This window comes from Micropterus dolomieu, linkage group LG22, assembly GCF_021292245.1.
Source record: "Micropterus dolomieu isolate WLL.071019.BEF.003 ecotype Adirondacks linkage group LG22, ASM2129224v1, whole genome shotgun sequence".
In the NCBI taxonomy this organism is placed as follows: Eukaryota; Metazoa; Chordata; class Actinopteri; order Centrarchiformes; family Centrarchidae; genus Micropterus; species Micropterus dolomieu.
The window spans coordinates 13506019-13522317 of record NC_060171.1 but is presented as its reverse complement, the minus strand read 5'-3'; the positions used below and the strand labels follow the sequence as shown (position 1 = coordinate 13522317).

The 16299-nt window shown below is 39.1% G+C and overlaps 1 protein-coding gene across 1 annotated transcript in view; it reads right to left on the bottom strand.

Moving 5' to 3' along the window:
* The window catches only part of LOC123961583 (1-phosphatidylinositol 4,5-bisphosphate phosphodiesterase zeta-1-like), a 20092-nt gene that overhangs the window by 1184 nt on the left and 2609 nt on the right, over positions 1-16299 (bottom strand). The window contains exons 2-5 of the mRNA XM_046037075.1: positions 6931-7087; positions 5868-5984; positions 4341-4513; positions 1855-1981 (exon numbers count right to left, since the gene is read on the bottom strand). Coding sequence (XP_045893031.1) covers positions 1855-1981; positions 4341-4513; positions 5868-5984; positions 6931-7087 — 574 coding nt within the window. The remainder of the gene's footprint in view (positions 1-1854; positions 1982-4340; positions 4514-5867; positions 5985-6930; positions 7088-16299) is intronic.

Sequence of the window (16299 nt, the reverse complement as noted above, 5' to 3'; positions counted from 1 at the left end):
GAGTAAGAAACCAATAGGTGGGTTCTACTGTGAAAACTCCCTCATTCATTTATTCAGCTTGTTGTTAAACAAGACTAAGAGTCTACAGCCATGCTAGCAACTACAGTATGTGAAGCTGTATTGCTTTGAGCCACATGCTCACAGCTAATGACAGCATGGTAATGTCATTAGTTTGTTGATAGTTTTGCAGGTATTTACATTGACCTGCTGGAGGCACTAGAGCAAAAGTCAGGGAATCAACAAAAGTCTGTAAATGTCATCTTAATTCATTGTCTGTGAAGGTTCTCAGTCATCAAGGTCATAGGTATCCAAGGAAGGTTAAAATCATGGGCAACTGGACTGGTTGAAGATACTCGAAGATGTTTTGTTGTTGAGATATTTCAGTTTCACAAAACTGAATCTTATTTTGGATACAATTTTACAGTGAAAAATGAGGAGAACACACATAGAAAACTAATGAGTTATCTCTGCTGTAATTCTCAATCCATTTCTGATTCAATACAATTTTCTCAAGTTCCTCTGTTACATCCAAGTTTTAATCTAAATCCACATTCATTTGTATTCACCATTGACCCTATCTGTTTCATAGTGTGAAACAATTTTGTGATTTATGTCCATGCATGAGTGCTCTGTGCCCTCCAGGACTCTTGATATCTCTCCCACCCTCTGTCTCTCCTTCTCTGCCTCTTTGTTTCATCTCAGAAGCTGCAATTCAGTGTTGTATTTCATCAACGTTATGTCTTGATATTTAGTTAATTTACATGTTCCCATTTAACAAAATGAACGCTTAAAATCAAATCTGTATGTTCTGTGGTGCAATCTGAAGTCAAAAACCTCATAGCTGTAGGGTTGATTTCCACACAAGTCTGATGAAAGTTACAGGCAGTAAATTTAAGATCCAAACAGGCGTTTTCATATCTACCATTATAGCAATAATAAACTAGCACTAGTCATTATGAATGTTGGTAATATGGTACTGTGATACTTATGAAGTTCTGTGAATGTGTGAGGATCCAACTGCTGCTTAAAGTCACTGTAGCACTTCATCCTGTGTGAAGTGACAGATCCATGTTTCCAGTCATGGCAATAGTGCATGACAGACTTCTCTTCAAAGGAAATCCACTTCTATATTTTGAAGAAACTCATCAGCACATTTCTCCTCAGAAGTCCAACATTAGTTTACTGTAAATGCATTCAAAAGGAAGAGAAAAAAAAACAGAAACCACCGGAAATACCCCTGTCATAAAAAACTTAAAGGTTTACATTGCCCCATATTAGGCCTATGCAGTTACAGAACAGATGTTCATGGTTTTCAGTCGATGACTGCTGACTTTGATCCCCTTTAGTGCCACTATGAGGTTGGTATTTGCGGTTATATTAGCAAATCTTAGCATGCTAACATGCTAAAGTAAGATGGTAAACATCGTTAACATTATACTGGCTCAACATCAGCATATTAAGCAACCAGTGTTAGTATTTCGGACACCTGTGTGTAAGAACTGCCTTTTAGTCTTACTTTTGATACATATCGAGTCATTGTTCTACAGTATTTGGCTGTTGCCAAAACAATTTAATGGAAGGATCAGACAACGTCACAGTGTCCAAATTGAGAGAGAACAAAACTCATATAACCTCTGATAAGATTTCAGAAATTAATCTTTTTCGTCATTCGTAAGTTTTAGAAAATGTTGTATGTTAAAAACTTTCAGCTGACTCTTGTCTCAAAGTTAAATTTGACAAAATAAATCTTGGATTGATATAAGTAAAGCCAAATCTGATAAGTAGAGCTGAGAGTAAAGCTGTGTCTTAAGATGTCCTTACAAGACTACGATCAGTTTGTCTTGCAGTACTTACAGTTGTTCTTGACAGTGTGTGTGTTTTTTCTGCGCGAGTCAGATGCAATCCCATGAATCTCCACTCTGACAAAGGGGTCCAGAGCTTTGCCACCCCTGGGAACAGGTAGGTTGGACCCACTGATCACCTGTGGATAGACACATGAAAATGTAATTGATATCAGGGATAAATAGTAAATATAAAAGAAGTGAAAACAGGGGAGCCAGTAAGAGTAGAGAAAAGAAGAGAAAGGAAGAGGGCTGTAATTACACTAGTCTGGAGAGAGGCAGGCTTATCTGCAGTCCTCTCACACTGAGCCTTCCCTTCCCTGGCTCTGATCAAAGACAAACCTGCATGTACTTATCACGACATGCCCCGATTGGCACTGATGGAGCTTTACAGTGTCCGGCCCAAAATTACAGTCCCTTTCCTCTCTTAAAGTCACGCCACAGTACACCCTGCATTATGTTCATTCACAGTTACAATGGTCCATACTGAGTGAGGGTACGGATAGCAGTTTGGAGCAGCTATCAGTTCATAAAGATTTGCTATTGAAAAACAGACCATTGCTTATAGTTGACAGTATTATGCTAAACAGACTCATGAAAGCTCAAGGGGAAATATTGTTTTCCTGAGAAGATGAATAATTTGCTTTTTAAAGATAGAAAACCCAACCCATCCTAAGTTACTACACTGAATTCTACTCATGACTCTGATTCCCACTGAGTTGAGAGCTGAGTCAAGATTGCCGGATTTTCCCTGAAGTGATCAAATAATACAGAATGATGATGTGAATAAATAAAGTTGAGGTTTTTCCCAGGGCACCCAAAAACATAGCACACCACATTTACATTTCATGCGCTGTGATGGGAAGATGTACAATGTGTGTACATACTCTATTAAGAGAATATGTCTGATGTACTTTTGTTTAACTTGTGAGAGTCTATACATCCTCAAGAACTGGTTGATTGAGATTTATATTCTTCATCAGACAACTGCGATACCAAGAATCACAGTAGGGCAGGGGTCAGCAAATAAGTCTGACATCAGGCCAAATTCTTTTCAAGCCGTTACATGGTGGGCCAGAACATAATTTCAGTCAAATTATTTCAAGCCCTCGGATACACATGTGTAAGTTTAGGTCAGTGGGTAGAGAGTGGGATGCCTTAGGGGGGGAGTTGTATGATCGATCCCAAAATCTGGCAGACTTTTAAAACAAATGCTCACATGCTCGCAATAAAGCATGTGCTGCAGTGCGTGTGCGTCCCGGCGTTTGATCCGCATTCATAAACCTATGGACACTAATTTTCATTTCCCTGAGGAAATTCAGGGGAATCCAATCACATGTTTACGGACGGCTTTTTCAGAGAAGTGTCAAGTAAGCCAGAGTCTCTTTATAATGTCCTACAGAACTTTTCAAAGTAGAAGCTCTCAATAAACAGCATGAAGCATTGCTGCAAAAAACATTCTCACGCTTTTATTTTGGAAGCACAATCACTTAAGAGGAAGTGATTATGTGAGTCTGTTGCTGTCATGACTGAGATCTATTTCAGGATCAGCAGCCATCAATTTATTTATTTTTTATTTTTCTGCTATCAAAGCAATCTGGCCCTGGGCTAGATATTATTGCAGACCACTGGGGGAACTGTATGATAGGACTTTAAAGCAACAAACGATGATGTGAATTCTTTAACTGGTTTAACTGGTTACATTTAGAACAGCTGCTATACTGACTTTGCAAGTTCAAATGAGGAAAAGTCCAACATTCTTGACTGGATCTGGTTGAAAAATATAAAAACACACAGAGTAATATGCAGTGAGTTTAAAGCTCAGTGTAATTTGGGGGAACCGACCCTTTAAGAGGGATTTAACTATGATTCATAGGCTACCGATGGTGTTCACTGGTCTGCCTCTTCTGCAGTAAGTCTGTATGTGATAACAGGATATTCCACATATTGTCTTTGCAGTACAAAGCCTCAGGTATCTTCATGTTCTACGCATAAGAGCACTGTCTGTTGTATCTGCTGGACTTACTTAGTTTGGGACCGTCGTCCTTATGGCACCACTAAAGAGATGTGACTTGGTATGACTGTTCTACACTTTGTTTGCCGCTTCGTCATGTGACGTAGATACAGTACATTATAAGTGTTGCTATTACTGCCCCCTAAGATGCTTAAAATAATGGAAAGGGGATGATTTATTAATTGAACCCCAGGTCTAATTGCATTAGATCATGCCTCTCTCTCCTTTCACTTTATTTTCTGAGGGAGATAATCTAATTAAATGGAGACACTCTCTGGGGGTTTTACATCATTGTTGGTTCACTGCATCTGGCAGGAAAGCATTTATCTGGAGGCAAAGAGCAAGATGGGCTCTGCTACACAATCCTTAGATTGTGAGGCATAGACTCCCACATACATGCAAACACACCGTCCTGTAACATTACACCTTAATCCATAAATCCACCCAGAGTGGATTATTCACCATTCAATGCTCCATAGCTGTACCTTGAGCAGCAGGTGTGTGGGTTTGAGGCTGTGCTGGCTGCAGCCGGGATCAAAGCTCCTCTGACTGGACATGTGCACTGCCGGCTTCAGGACGTATCCACAGCCTCCGTTGTCCTGGAAACGGCCATCATTGAGGTCCATAGGCAAGCCCAGAGACTGGAAATTGAGTGCCACTGCAAAACACCATGGGACAATGTTGGAACAATAAAAACGAGGAGCACAGTGGCAGAAAAATGTATAGGAACAAAATTGAAAATGCCTAAAGCTTGTTAAAAATAAAATGAGCAGCATGAGATGATCTCCTGTTTTCTAAGGCTCTTGTTCATTCTGCAGGAGGGAGCTAAATTATACAATGACTTGAAATGTTTCCGCAACAATAGCGAACATTGCATCAGGGACACATTCAAAATCACCAACTGTGCTTCCACTAAGTGGATCTGTAGTAGGTTTACTGCAGTGCAGAGCTCTGTGTTGGCATGTGTAGTGCATACACCATGTCTTCTGTGTCGTCAGTGACTATAGATTTCAGAAAGCAGCAGATCCTACTGACAGGGTTGAGCTATGTCTCTGGGGGTTGAAATGTAAACACTGAGTCTACAATAACATACATAAATATGCACAAAAAACACCTTTAATTTTGTCTTAACCAACACATTGCTACACATCCTTCTGCATCTTTATATGTACTTTGTGTATGTCACAGGATGCCTGTGAATGTACTGCTCATCTAACTGTAATTGATCCGTCCAGGCTGTTGCTTTGTACTGCAGTCTCCTGCAACTGTGAAAAGTGCCGATCACCATCTGCACAGCTTCCACCGAAGTACAATAACAGTCTGTTCAGCCATCAGCAGGGCTTCATGTCAGAATCAATGGCTGGCTGACTGAGTGATGGAGGCGGATGAAGAGGATGTGCAAAGACAGGCAGAGTGACAGGAACACTGGCCAAGATGGTGCCAGACAGATCAGTGTTGTGACTTTAAGTTCATGGGTAATCACACATTGCCAGGAGGCTTGGGGGTATTAAGATTATGAATGTTTCTTTGAAGCAGAGTTACTCTCAGGTATGTGATATGGAGTCAAGCCCTATGAGTATAGGGCTGACTAAAGAAATGATAACTGCACAAAAAAAAAAAAAAATCAAGCTGAGACTCAGACAAGTAAACGTAGTTGGCAACAAAGTACTTATAACTTCCGACTTCTTAATTTAACATGTTGTTGTTAATTTTTAATAATCTTTTTTTGTTTTACATTTTATATAATAATAATAAATAAAATAAAATAAATTAATTAATAAAAAGCCAAATAATTTAACTAATTTATTGATGTATTCATTCATTAATGTAAAAAAAAAAAAAACATTAACGTAAAATATTTTTTAAATTACTGTATTTATTAGATTGGTCCAAATAATAGATTGCTTTGTAAACACTTCCATGACTCCATAACTTCTTATAGATAACACAGACCATGTCATGAGATCTTTCTCCTATTTTGGACATGCATATACTGGCTCTCTCCGACTCACCGAGCTGCGAGCCGACATTCCAAAACTCCTGAGGATTGTAGTTGGACGAAGATGTCCTTGAGCCTGCAGGGTAAATCCTACTGAGGAACTTCTGGTTATGCTGAACAAAATTTGCACCTGGAAGAGAGAAGGCACAACACTCAAAGGTCAAACGTCTCCTCGGACTCCTTAACGAGAATGTCCCCCGATTCAGACATCACAGATGTCATTCCTGTGATCCTGTACATTTTCCTCTATCTGATTTAGTCACAATGGCTATGTGATGCAATGATACAGGAAAGCATTAAGGTTTATCCACAGGGGCATAGGATGCTACAGGTAAAAAACACCCATTTAATTGCTATTTTAGCTTACTGTCAAATGCTAATTTTTAGAGAATACTTGAAAAGGTCAGAAGGTGGAAATGGTTTGTCCTGATCATGTTTCGATGCCTGTATCATATTCCTCATTCTGGATTCACAGCTTCAGTCTGTGCGTTATTGAATCATAGCTGTGTAGTTTCCCTGCAGGGCTTGATGATAACAAGAGACTACTGGGATTTTACAGCTCCAGTGTAGCCAAGACTTTTCATGGCCCCTGCCAACCAAGCCAACCAGCTCATAATGTAGCTGTGTATCTGGAAATTGTCATCCCTCCTCAGCAGGGGCAGATTTCATTTCTGTACATCACTCCGTTTCTCCAATATACCGTCACACAGCAGAGCAATGGCAGCTTAACTGATTTGCTCTTTCCACTTCCCCAACAGTGATAGCAGAAGGCACTTTTCTGGGCTTATGCTGCTGTGCTTTATTCCCTCAAAAGCACTCCCCTATGTCGTATATGTCATGTTCCATATGCTTTCGCTATTATGGAGGTTTATGACACCAGGCATAATTGCATTTTTCGTCCAAAGAGGACCTACAGAGACTTGAGCTCAATGTGCTTATAAATCATGTGAATCTGCTGGGCTCATCAGAATGATATTTTGTAATATTTGCAATTAATTTTACACATTCCTTATTGCTTCATAAACAGGCTTCCCTTTTCTCTTCCCATAGTGTCAACTCCATATATAACATTTCACCTGAGGCTTTGGCCAGCTTGCGAGCTTTCTTCTCTGCCATAGATGTGTTCTCATAGTAGTTCTGATTGTCCTGGGAATGACTGAAGCTGATGAACTTGACAGACCTGGTGTATATGACCAGGTCAGATAAAGCCTCTGCCACCACCACCTTCTTCTTCTACTCGTTAGATTTAGGGTAAAGGGGAAGATAAACAAAATACAGCATTCACCAAATTGCAGCAAATAGGGTTGAAATTCCAAAGTATACAAGACTAACAAATATACTTGCCCGTCAGATCCACAGACCCTGGAATGCTGAGTTCACTTAACAACTGCCTTTGTGAAGTTAAAAAATGGATGTCAAATAATTTCCTCCAGCTGAACTCCGACAAAACAGAAATTGGGTCCCAGCAGATGGCAAATCAAATACTGCCATCTGCTGGTTCCCTAGTAAATCACATTAAGCCTGTTGCAAAGAACCTTGGTGTTCGGTTTGATAGTAATTTAAATTTCGAGCAGCACACCACAAAGCTTGTTCAATCATGTTTTTATCAACTTCGAAATATAGCAAAAATTCGATCTATGTTAACTTTTAAGGACACCGAGACCATTTTACACCCCTTCATCTCATCACGCCTGGATTATTGCAACAGCCTTTTCACCTGTTTAACCCAAAAATCTATTGATCGACTCCAGACTGTCCAGAACTCAGCTGCCAGGCTTTTAACCAGAACAAAGAAATATGACCACATTACTCCTATTTTAGCTTCATTACACTGGCTCCCAGTATGTTTTAGAATTGACTTTAAAATTCTATTGATTACTTTTAAAGCTCTTCATGGCCTCTCGCCTTGTTATATTTCTGAACTTTTAGTCACATACGCACCAGCACGTACCTTGAGATCCTCGGGCAGAGGTCTGCTGTCTGTTCCAGAGTCTCGACTGAAAACTAAAGGGGACAGAGCGTTTCCTGTCAGGGCACCGAGGCTCTGGAACAGCCTGCCCGAGGAAATCAGGTCAGTGAACTCTTTTAAGTCCCTTCTTAAAACATACTTTTATAGGAGAGCCTTTCCCGATCTTATTTGACTTTATTTTATCCCTTTTATTTTATTGTATTTTACTAATTTTATATTTATCTTAAACGTGTATTTTGAAAACGTGTTTTCATGCTTTTATCTTGTATTGTTTTTGTATTATTGTCTCTTGGGTATCATTGTCTTTACACTTGTTAAAGCACTTTGTAACTTGTTTTTGAAAAGTGCTCTACAAATAAAGATTATTATTATTATTAATGATTGGTTGTCTAATGGTTGTCTTCAAGTTCTTATTTAATTAAAAATATTTTGGCAGAAGTTATGGTAGCATGTGATGCTACAGTGACTGCATGTTTATAGTGTTGAATGCCTTTGGAGATTGCATCTGTCAATAGTCTCCAATCAGTTATTCTTCGATTTGTCGTCCTGGCTCATAAAGACGAATGAGAGGTCAGGCTAATAAAAGACTCTTCCAAGGAGGGATTGATGTCCTTTCCTTCCCAGTAATTGGCTGCGGAAACCGTGAAAGCATAGAGTAATTGCGTGTTGCTGTGTTTTAATTAGTGCTGGAGCTTATTGCATGCTGCTTCCCCAGGTGGCCTGTAAATTCACCACACACAAAACCAAACAGCCACTGCTTGTCTGTAGAGACAAGCTGTGCATCACTTTACATTAAACAGATTATTGCAGGATAAAACATTTTCCATTACATCCCTTAAAACCTAATCTTGCAAACGGCATCATCCCCAAGCCCTTTGCATTACTCTCCTTCGGCTAGAGAGTTTTCTTTAATGTCATACAGCTTCATTACCATTCTGAAACCTAAGGCTGGAAGAATGTTGGTTTTAATTATTACTAGACATCAGCTTGTCCTACAAGTTGGAGTAGACTGTAGCATCACAATGTCTCACAGATAGCATGTTGCCCCAATACACATATAAACAGTAGGTCTATAGTTATGGTATACTGTAAGAGAGATTTTCTATTCTGGCCCATGGCTTTCAAAACAATACTCACAACCTATGTTGTACACTCTTAAAGAAGCTAGAGGCCAGCATAGAACCTATTTATTTTTCTATTAAAGAGTAAATGGAGATGCAGTAAAGGAAAATATGATATTGTCATCCTTGCCTTGCTCTAAAATCTATATTTTAATAGCAATATCACCATCAAAACCATCATCCAACTGATTATAATGCAACAGAATAGCTTCTAATACACCTGGAACACAACTGTTACTAAACAGTAACTAAACTGTAAACTAATATATACTAATATAATTATTGCACAATTTTTCAAAAATATACCATGTCCATGTTTTGGCCATATGTACCGTTTATATGTTCACTGGAATTGGGAGTCTTCATCGAAATACTACTTCTGTCCATACAACCACGTTCCAAATAACATAATGCTTCCAAAATATTGAAATATTGATAAAAACAGTGAATATTCATCAATATTCCTATGACCGAATGAACTCCCATGCTTAACTTGGGAACGGAACTAATCGTTTGGTATTTTTGATGCCTATGTAACTACAACAAGTCGGCCAGCAGATGATGATAAAGACCATCTGTTCCAAAGCAACACTTCACTCCTCTCCTGCAGTTTTAGGCGAACCAAAACTCAGAGAGAGCTTAGAGGGATTGCGCATTATCCAAAATTGCAGATGGAATTATTTTTGTCAACAACTGAGCTACTGTTGGATGGATAACAGTGAAAACAGCTAAAGTAAGTCAGCGGTTATAATTGTATATGTATATTGGTTTGTTTGTTGTTATTGTTATACGGCTAATAACTCATATCATATCAAATACTCAGCAAAGTTAAGAAGATGTGCTTTCAGACAATTACCCAGCAATGTCTGTGTTGGGCTAACTCTGATTCTTCCAGCCTGCATGCCACAAGCTGCCATCATGCACCTTAACATAGCAGTTTGTAGCTTAAACCCCTTGAACTACAAATGGTCCGCCAATGCCTACTCTGGTATTTTTGCCTTTTGTGATGTCATTTCTTGGAGTATGTTCAAATGCTGCATATCCATAAAATCTGTACAACAACAGCTAAAAGGTTATGTAAGTCAATAAACACAATAAATTGTGTGATAAATAAAAAAATAATAATCTCAGTAACATTCCTGCTGTGACCTGCTTAGCTGCTCATTTGGCGTCACTTATCAGGCCATCATGCGTTGTCACGTGATTTTTCACCATACGTAACAAAACGTAATGACGTCACCGGAAGCGGACAACGTGATGACTTGAATGACAGAAGCCTTAGCTTTCTGCTGCAAAAAAATGAATGCTCTAGGTATTGTGGTTTTCGGCCAGTTCGAGGCTGTCCGCAGGAGGTCCTCTTACAGAGGGTTAAAGGTTCAGTAAGTAAGTTTTAGTGGCATCTCGTGGTGAGGGTTGCGAATTGCAACCAACAGCTCACTCACTCCTCACCCCTCCCTTTGCAAGCACGCAGGAGAAGCTACAGTGGACAACACGGTCTGTTGACTCTTGTGCTAAATAGTACGGGTGGTCCTCCATTTGTCCAAATGTTACTTCTTTTTGTACTTTTAACACATCAGGCAGCTACTACTACTATTTTAACAACTTCTTCTTCTTCTTCTTTTACGTATTCAACCTAGTGACGAAATGCGCTCTATCCAGCTGACTGTCAGATTCTGGCTACTGTAGAAGCATGGTGGTGCAAAATGGCGACTTATGTCTAATGTGAGCCGTGGTGTATGTAGATAGAAATGGCTCATTCTAAGGTAATAAAAACATTTACAACAGTTCATTACATAAGGTCTTTATCCACCACTGAAAACATAGTTATGTATATTATAATGATTTCTGTCAAAAGATCCTGCTAAATATTACACACTGGACCTTTGAAATAGAGTTAAGGGTTCACAATATGACATGATTAATATAGCAAGTATATAGCAAATTCTGCTGAATGTTGTTTATCTTCTTAAAACCTTTTGACTCTCTCACCTCATTGTCACATATCACTAATAGGCATTAGTCCTGTTATAGTGGTACAGTTATTACCCATAGGCTGGCCATAGGCCTTAATAAAAAGCTGTGCTTATTGATGCTGTTTCTGTAACAGGGGATTCTGTTCTCTGAGTGAAAACGTGGATGCTGACTATAGAAGACAGAGTCATATGCTATGTGCAAAATCTGTCAGATTTTTTGTCAGTGTGGGCGGAATAGTCAGCATTAGCTGCTCAGTGCCAGGAAGAGGCAGCCAAGCTGTAGGTAATTTAGAGGTTTGTAATCATAATAAATTAATTCAAAAGCAGGAAGACTCTAATTATCATGACAGTGTGACTTGTTTCCTGTCAAAATATATTTAAACGACTTTATTGGTGATTTTTATGTAGAAGTCCATAACTAAAGATTGTGCATAATTTATGTGTATATTTAAATTTCAGTTGACACATTTGGATTGATTTCATACCTTTGATGAATTTGTTTCGTTATGTTCTGAAAGTCAATTCACAGAGATTTAAAACTTATTAGGAGGATGAGCATTTCTTTCATTGCTGTTGGATGTTTCTCAGCCATTGTGTTTGCAAAACCTCTGAAGCCATGTGCTGAAGACATTTGATAGTTTGACTGAGTGAGAGCATGCGCGACGAAGGGGGCTGTCCAGCGTGTGCACGAGCAGTGATTGAACCTGTGATAGAGACTGCTCCTGGCTCTGATTGGTTGTTCTTGACTCAGGAGCGATGGATTCTTGCAAATGGCATTAGTAACAGTAGCAGGAGCTAGAGGAACACATTTTTTTCACAGACTATCTGTCTCATATACTCTGTCAATGGACCAATTTGCCAAGACAATAATGCTCCTCTGAGTTGACATAGCATTTTCCTTGGTTCACCACAGTGCTGGAGAGAAATGATGAAAACTTTGGGCAGTTGAACATAGCTTTTGTTCTAGGGGAGGGCTTGGATCTCCTTCCTCTTTGCCATTTTACTTCAGAAACTGCACAGATTATCTGTCTCTAACTACTGTCAGAATAGTTTCACCAAATATGCCAAAAAATGATTTTTATAAAAGTTAACTACTGAACCTTTAATTACAATTACATTATTTGTTAGCATCAGTGTCGTTATGTAATCTAGAGCAGCAACTGGTGTAAATGTTTAGATTTTTCCTAAACGAGCATTGCAGCTTTAGGTAATATATATATAAATTTGAATACAACTAATTATGCAACTTTCAGATGTAGGTTCAAATGTATATTTATAGTACATGATACTTTTGTAGGCAAGGCAATTTTATTGATGTAGCACATTTTAATACAGTGTGTTTAACATTAAAGTGCATACAGCGCCAGGTGATGACATCCGGTGACAGTTGGGGAAACACTGGTTAGAGAAATAATGTACTTTTTCTTGTGTGTGCAGGTTAATTTTAAGAATTAACCCAGATGGCTCCAAATGCATGTCAAAGTCACAGATCAGCCAGAAATCTCGCAAGAAAGAGAAAGTAACGAATGAGTGAAACGAATCCCCTCATGGCTTCTCTCATCAGAGCATGTGGACTTTGATGGGTCAAACTACTGAAATGCAAGACATTTGATGGTGATGGTTTTGCGACCCGCTAAACCTTGTCAGGTGGCTTTTGGCCCTAAAGCCACTAGGCTGTCATTTCACCTCACCTCAGCAGGTTCACATGGGTTACATACATTTTAAATGGAAGCCATAATACACTGTGACCTGGCCATCATTTTCTCTCTCTGCTGCAGGCTTCAACACCTCTCTTGTGCCCACTAGTGTAGCATAAGTTGCAGCTGATTCCAGTTGACAAAGACTAACAATCAGGCTCCCACTGATTGCTTATGCCTCCATCTAGTGTCTTGTTCTAGAGTGTGTGCCTCTATTATATCAGTTTAGTAAGTCTTCATCAGCCTATATTGCAGAGTTTTCCTCAGAAACTCCTCCATCTGGTGTGGGCGCCATTAAATAAACCTTTAGTTGCTGAGTACTGCTCCATGGAAGTGCAGTTCTAGAGCAGCTGCAAATACACCAAATTGGATTTCCTTTGGAGTATCCTGCTGACCCCAGAGCCCTGCACACCATTATTCACTGATTTGAGCACTGCGCATCTTTAGCTGAAACAGATGAGAAAACACACAACATGTCTCTGGAACATGTGAGCTTGAGCAATAAAGCCTGCTAGCATCTTATGTCTCTATCTGACTCTCTTGGTTTCTCCTTTGTCCAGTGGTGGGTCGAGTACTTGAAGTAACGGACCTGCCAGAGAGGATTTCACGTCCAGAGGCTGAAAAGCTCTTCAACCAGCTATCGATGTGCTGTGCCAAGATCCAGTGGCTGAAGGAACCCCAGGGAGGGCGTGGAAGAGCAGAAGGCAGTGGGCCCTGTCCAGGAGCCCTGCCCTCCAACAGCGTCCCAACTCACATGCAAGAATTAAATAATTCACCCACTTTAAAATATATTAGGTGTGCCTACATATTTCTCTCAATTTGTAGAGACATGGACATGGGAAGAAGGAATAATTTCAACCCCCTCAGCACTCCTAAAATCAGGCATTATAAAAACCATCAATTCATAATAAATTAGTGTGATGCAGAGAGAGAGAGGAAGTGTTTGAATAAAGTGTCGACGTGATATAAAAACTCTTTGATCATAAAGTTACTTTACAGTTCTGTGGTTTATTAGTAAAGTTAACAGTGACAGACAAAAAGACAAATCCATATTATATGTATTTTCCGGTAGCACTTTATAATAACTACACACTATAAAGCTTAACTAATGCTTTATAGTGTGTAGTTATTATAAAGTGCTACCAAAGGAAAAAATCTATTCACAGGTGATATGTAAAATCTTGCATATGTAAAAGTCCTTTGCACAACTCATCAATCAGCGATCGGTCCTTATCCATCTATAAAAGATACCACTTCTGTATTTCTATTTGCAAGCATGGATCAAACAGGCCAAAGGCTCTCTGGAGAGTAAGAGGCCATGGCAGACTCCTGGGATCTTTTGCAAAATGAAATACTTCATTCAAAACCATACACTAATTCATAAAAACTCAATTTTGTCATAGTATGGCACATACACAGTTCACCCACTCACTCTGTTTGAACCTGAACTGTTACACACTGCAGTAATCAATCTAAAACACTTTTAACATTTCTGCTTTTCATGACATAGTATGGGCTAGATTGTTTTGTAGAAATATTGTTAGGGCTAACACCATAGTGGCCATAGTGCATACTGATGAATATCTATTTCTCTCCACAACCAGGCATCAGTCAAAACATCCATACAGGTGCATTTTGCCCTGAAAATCTACACAAAACAAATATAGTACATACTGTGTAAACATAAAAAAATTGTGGAGACAAAAAGGAAAAAAGAAAATAGCTAACCTAAGCATTGTCTTTTCACCTTGCTGGATCTGGCCACAGGACCTCATTTACATCACAGGCTACTTTCTCGCGTGCAAGACGAGGGAAAAATCTTGAATGGCAAATCCATCCTTGCACAGACTGAGCATCAATTTAGCACAAGCTTTGTCCATGGCTTGAATGAGTGATATTCTGATATAGGGCTGAAGATTATTAACCTTCCTCATCCATGAAGGTAGAGTACACACTCAAAAATGGAGGTACGAGACAAGAACATTTCTGTACTTACAGGTACACTTTTCAAGAATGTTCCCTCAAAGGTACAATATTGATCTTAAAGAGACCAGAAGTGCACCTTTTGACTACAGAAAGGGTACAAAGTGATTTAAAACAAAAATAAGAACAAATCTGTACCCTTTCTGTCTGTCAAAGGACATTTGCAATGCAGCCATGAAAAACATTTGTAGCTCATTTGCTACTTCCAAAGTTGGCACCTACACATGAGAAAAACACAAACTCTTCATTTCCAGGAACCTTTATGCATTATTGTTGGCAAACCTTTTTGGCCTCCAGATACCCTTGGTGTTAGCAAAAAGTAAAGATTTAATGCTACAGTCTATGCTCTCAAGTGATTGGGATATTCACATGTCACTCAGGGGTTGCATGTAAACGGTCTATATGGCTGCGGTTAGCTAGCTAAATTGGTGACACTGACAGTGCAGTCCAACCATTTATTTTTTATACAGTCAATGCGTGGTAGTCTAAATCTAACAATCTAAGCAAAATATTATAGTAATATAGTAGTATTATAGTAATATTATATTCAAATGTATTTTGGTAGTATTGTAGTAATACTATAGTAAAGTAAATATAGTAGTATTAAAGTAAAATTATATTATTATTATATTGGTTTTATATGGTTGGGTTTTTTTCCCCAAGTGGATCAAAGAAATAATCTGATATGACCACAGTCTAACGTTGTGACCGACATGCTTTACATGTATGTGTATGCTGTGAGAATCATCATCAACAAGCTAAGCCAATCAGAGGCAGAGTAGGGCGGGACATGCCTCTGACGTATTCACTCCCCCGCCCCGACAGAGTTAACGGTCAGTGTGCCGCTCAAACTCCGAGCGGGACCGAAGATGTCAAGCTTATTTACAGCTACTAGCAATGTCACTGGGTCTGTCGACTAAGGCGCTACTACAAAAGCTGGTGGTGGAAGGAGGCATTGAAATTCCGGAGGAGGCGGCTCAGAAATGTAGAGGTAAGTGGAATGTGAATTTCACATTAATTGTAATTTTCTGTACTGGTAACTGTTGTGAATTATTTTGGAGCATTATAGCCTAAATTGTTATCATTAATTACTAGAACAATGGTGGTCTACATTGTCATCATTTAAAGTGTTATTTTATAGTGTAAAGTTTAACTACTGAGTGTTTAACTACTGAGTGTTTAATGAGTGTGTTCAAACTCATATTTTATTCTTATACGCTGTGTGTTTATCATATATTATTCTTATTCTCTGTGAACATGTGCTTTTTAATGTGCCTACATGAGCAGAGAAGCTGCTCAGGCCGCGCAGGCAAAACCTAGCCAACCGTAACCCGCTCATTAGAAGCAAGGCACATGCAGTAAGTCACGTACGCCAGGGCTGAGATCATCGCGAACTGAAGCCAAGAATGAGATCATGACATGTTATGATTTATGGCAACTGGTACGGCTAGGTACTGCATGCAACCAAGCTCTGCGCTGCTGAAAGTTAACTTGTATGAGACAAAGCACTCTCATGGTTGGCATTGCTAAATCATGTAATTGTTCATTGAATTACGTTATACATGTATGAAATATGTTATTCCTTATCAATTCTTTTAAAAAATACGATTGTAAGTGTTTAAGTTTTAATGGTGTCAAACTATGCCTGTATAACTTTTAAAAAAATACGGTGGGACTGAAGTTGAAACATATTGGTGGATTT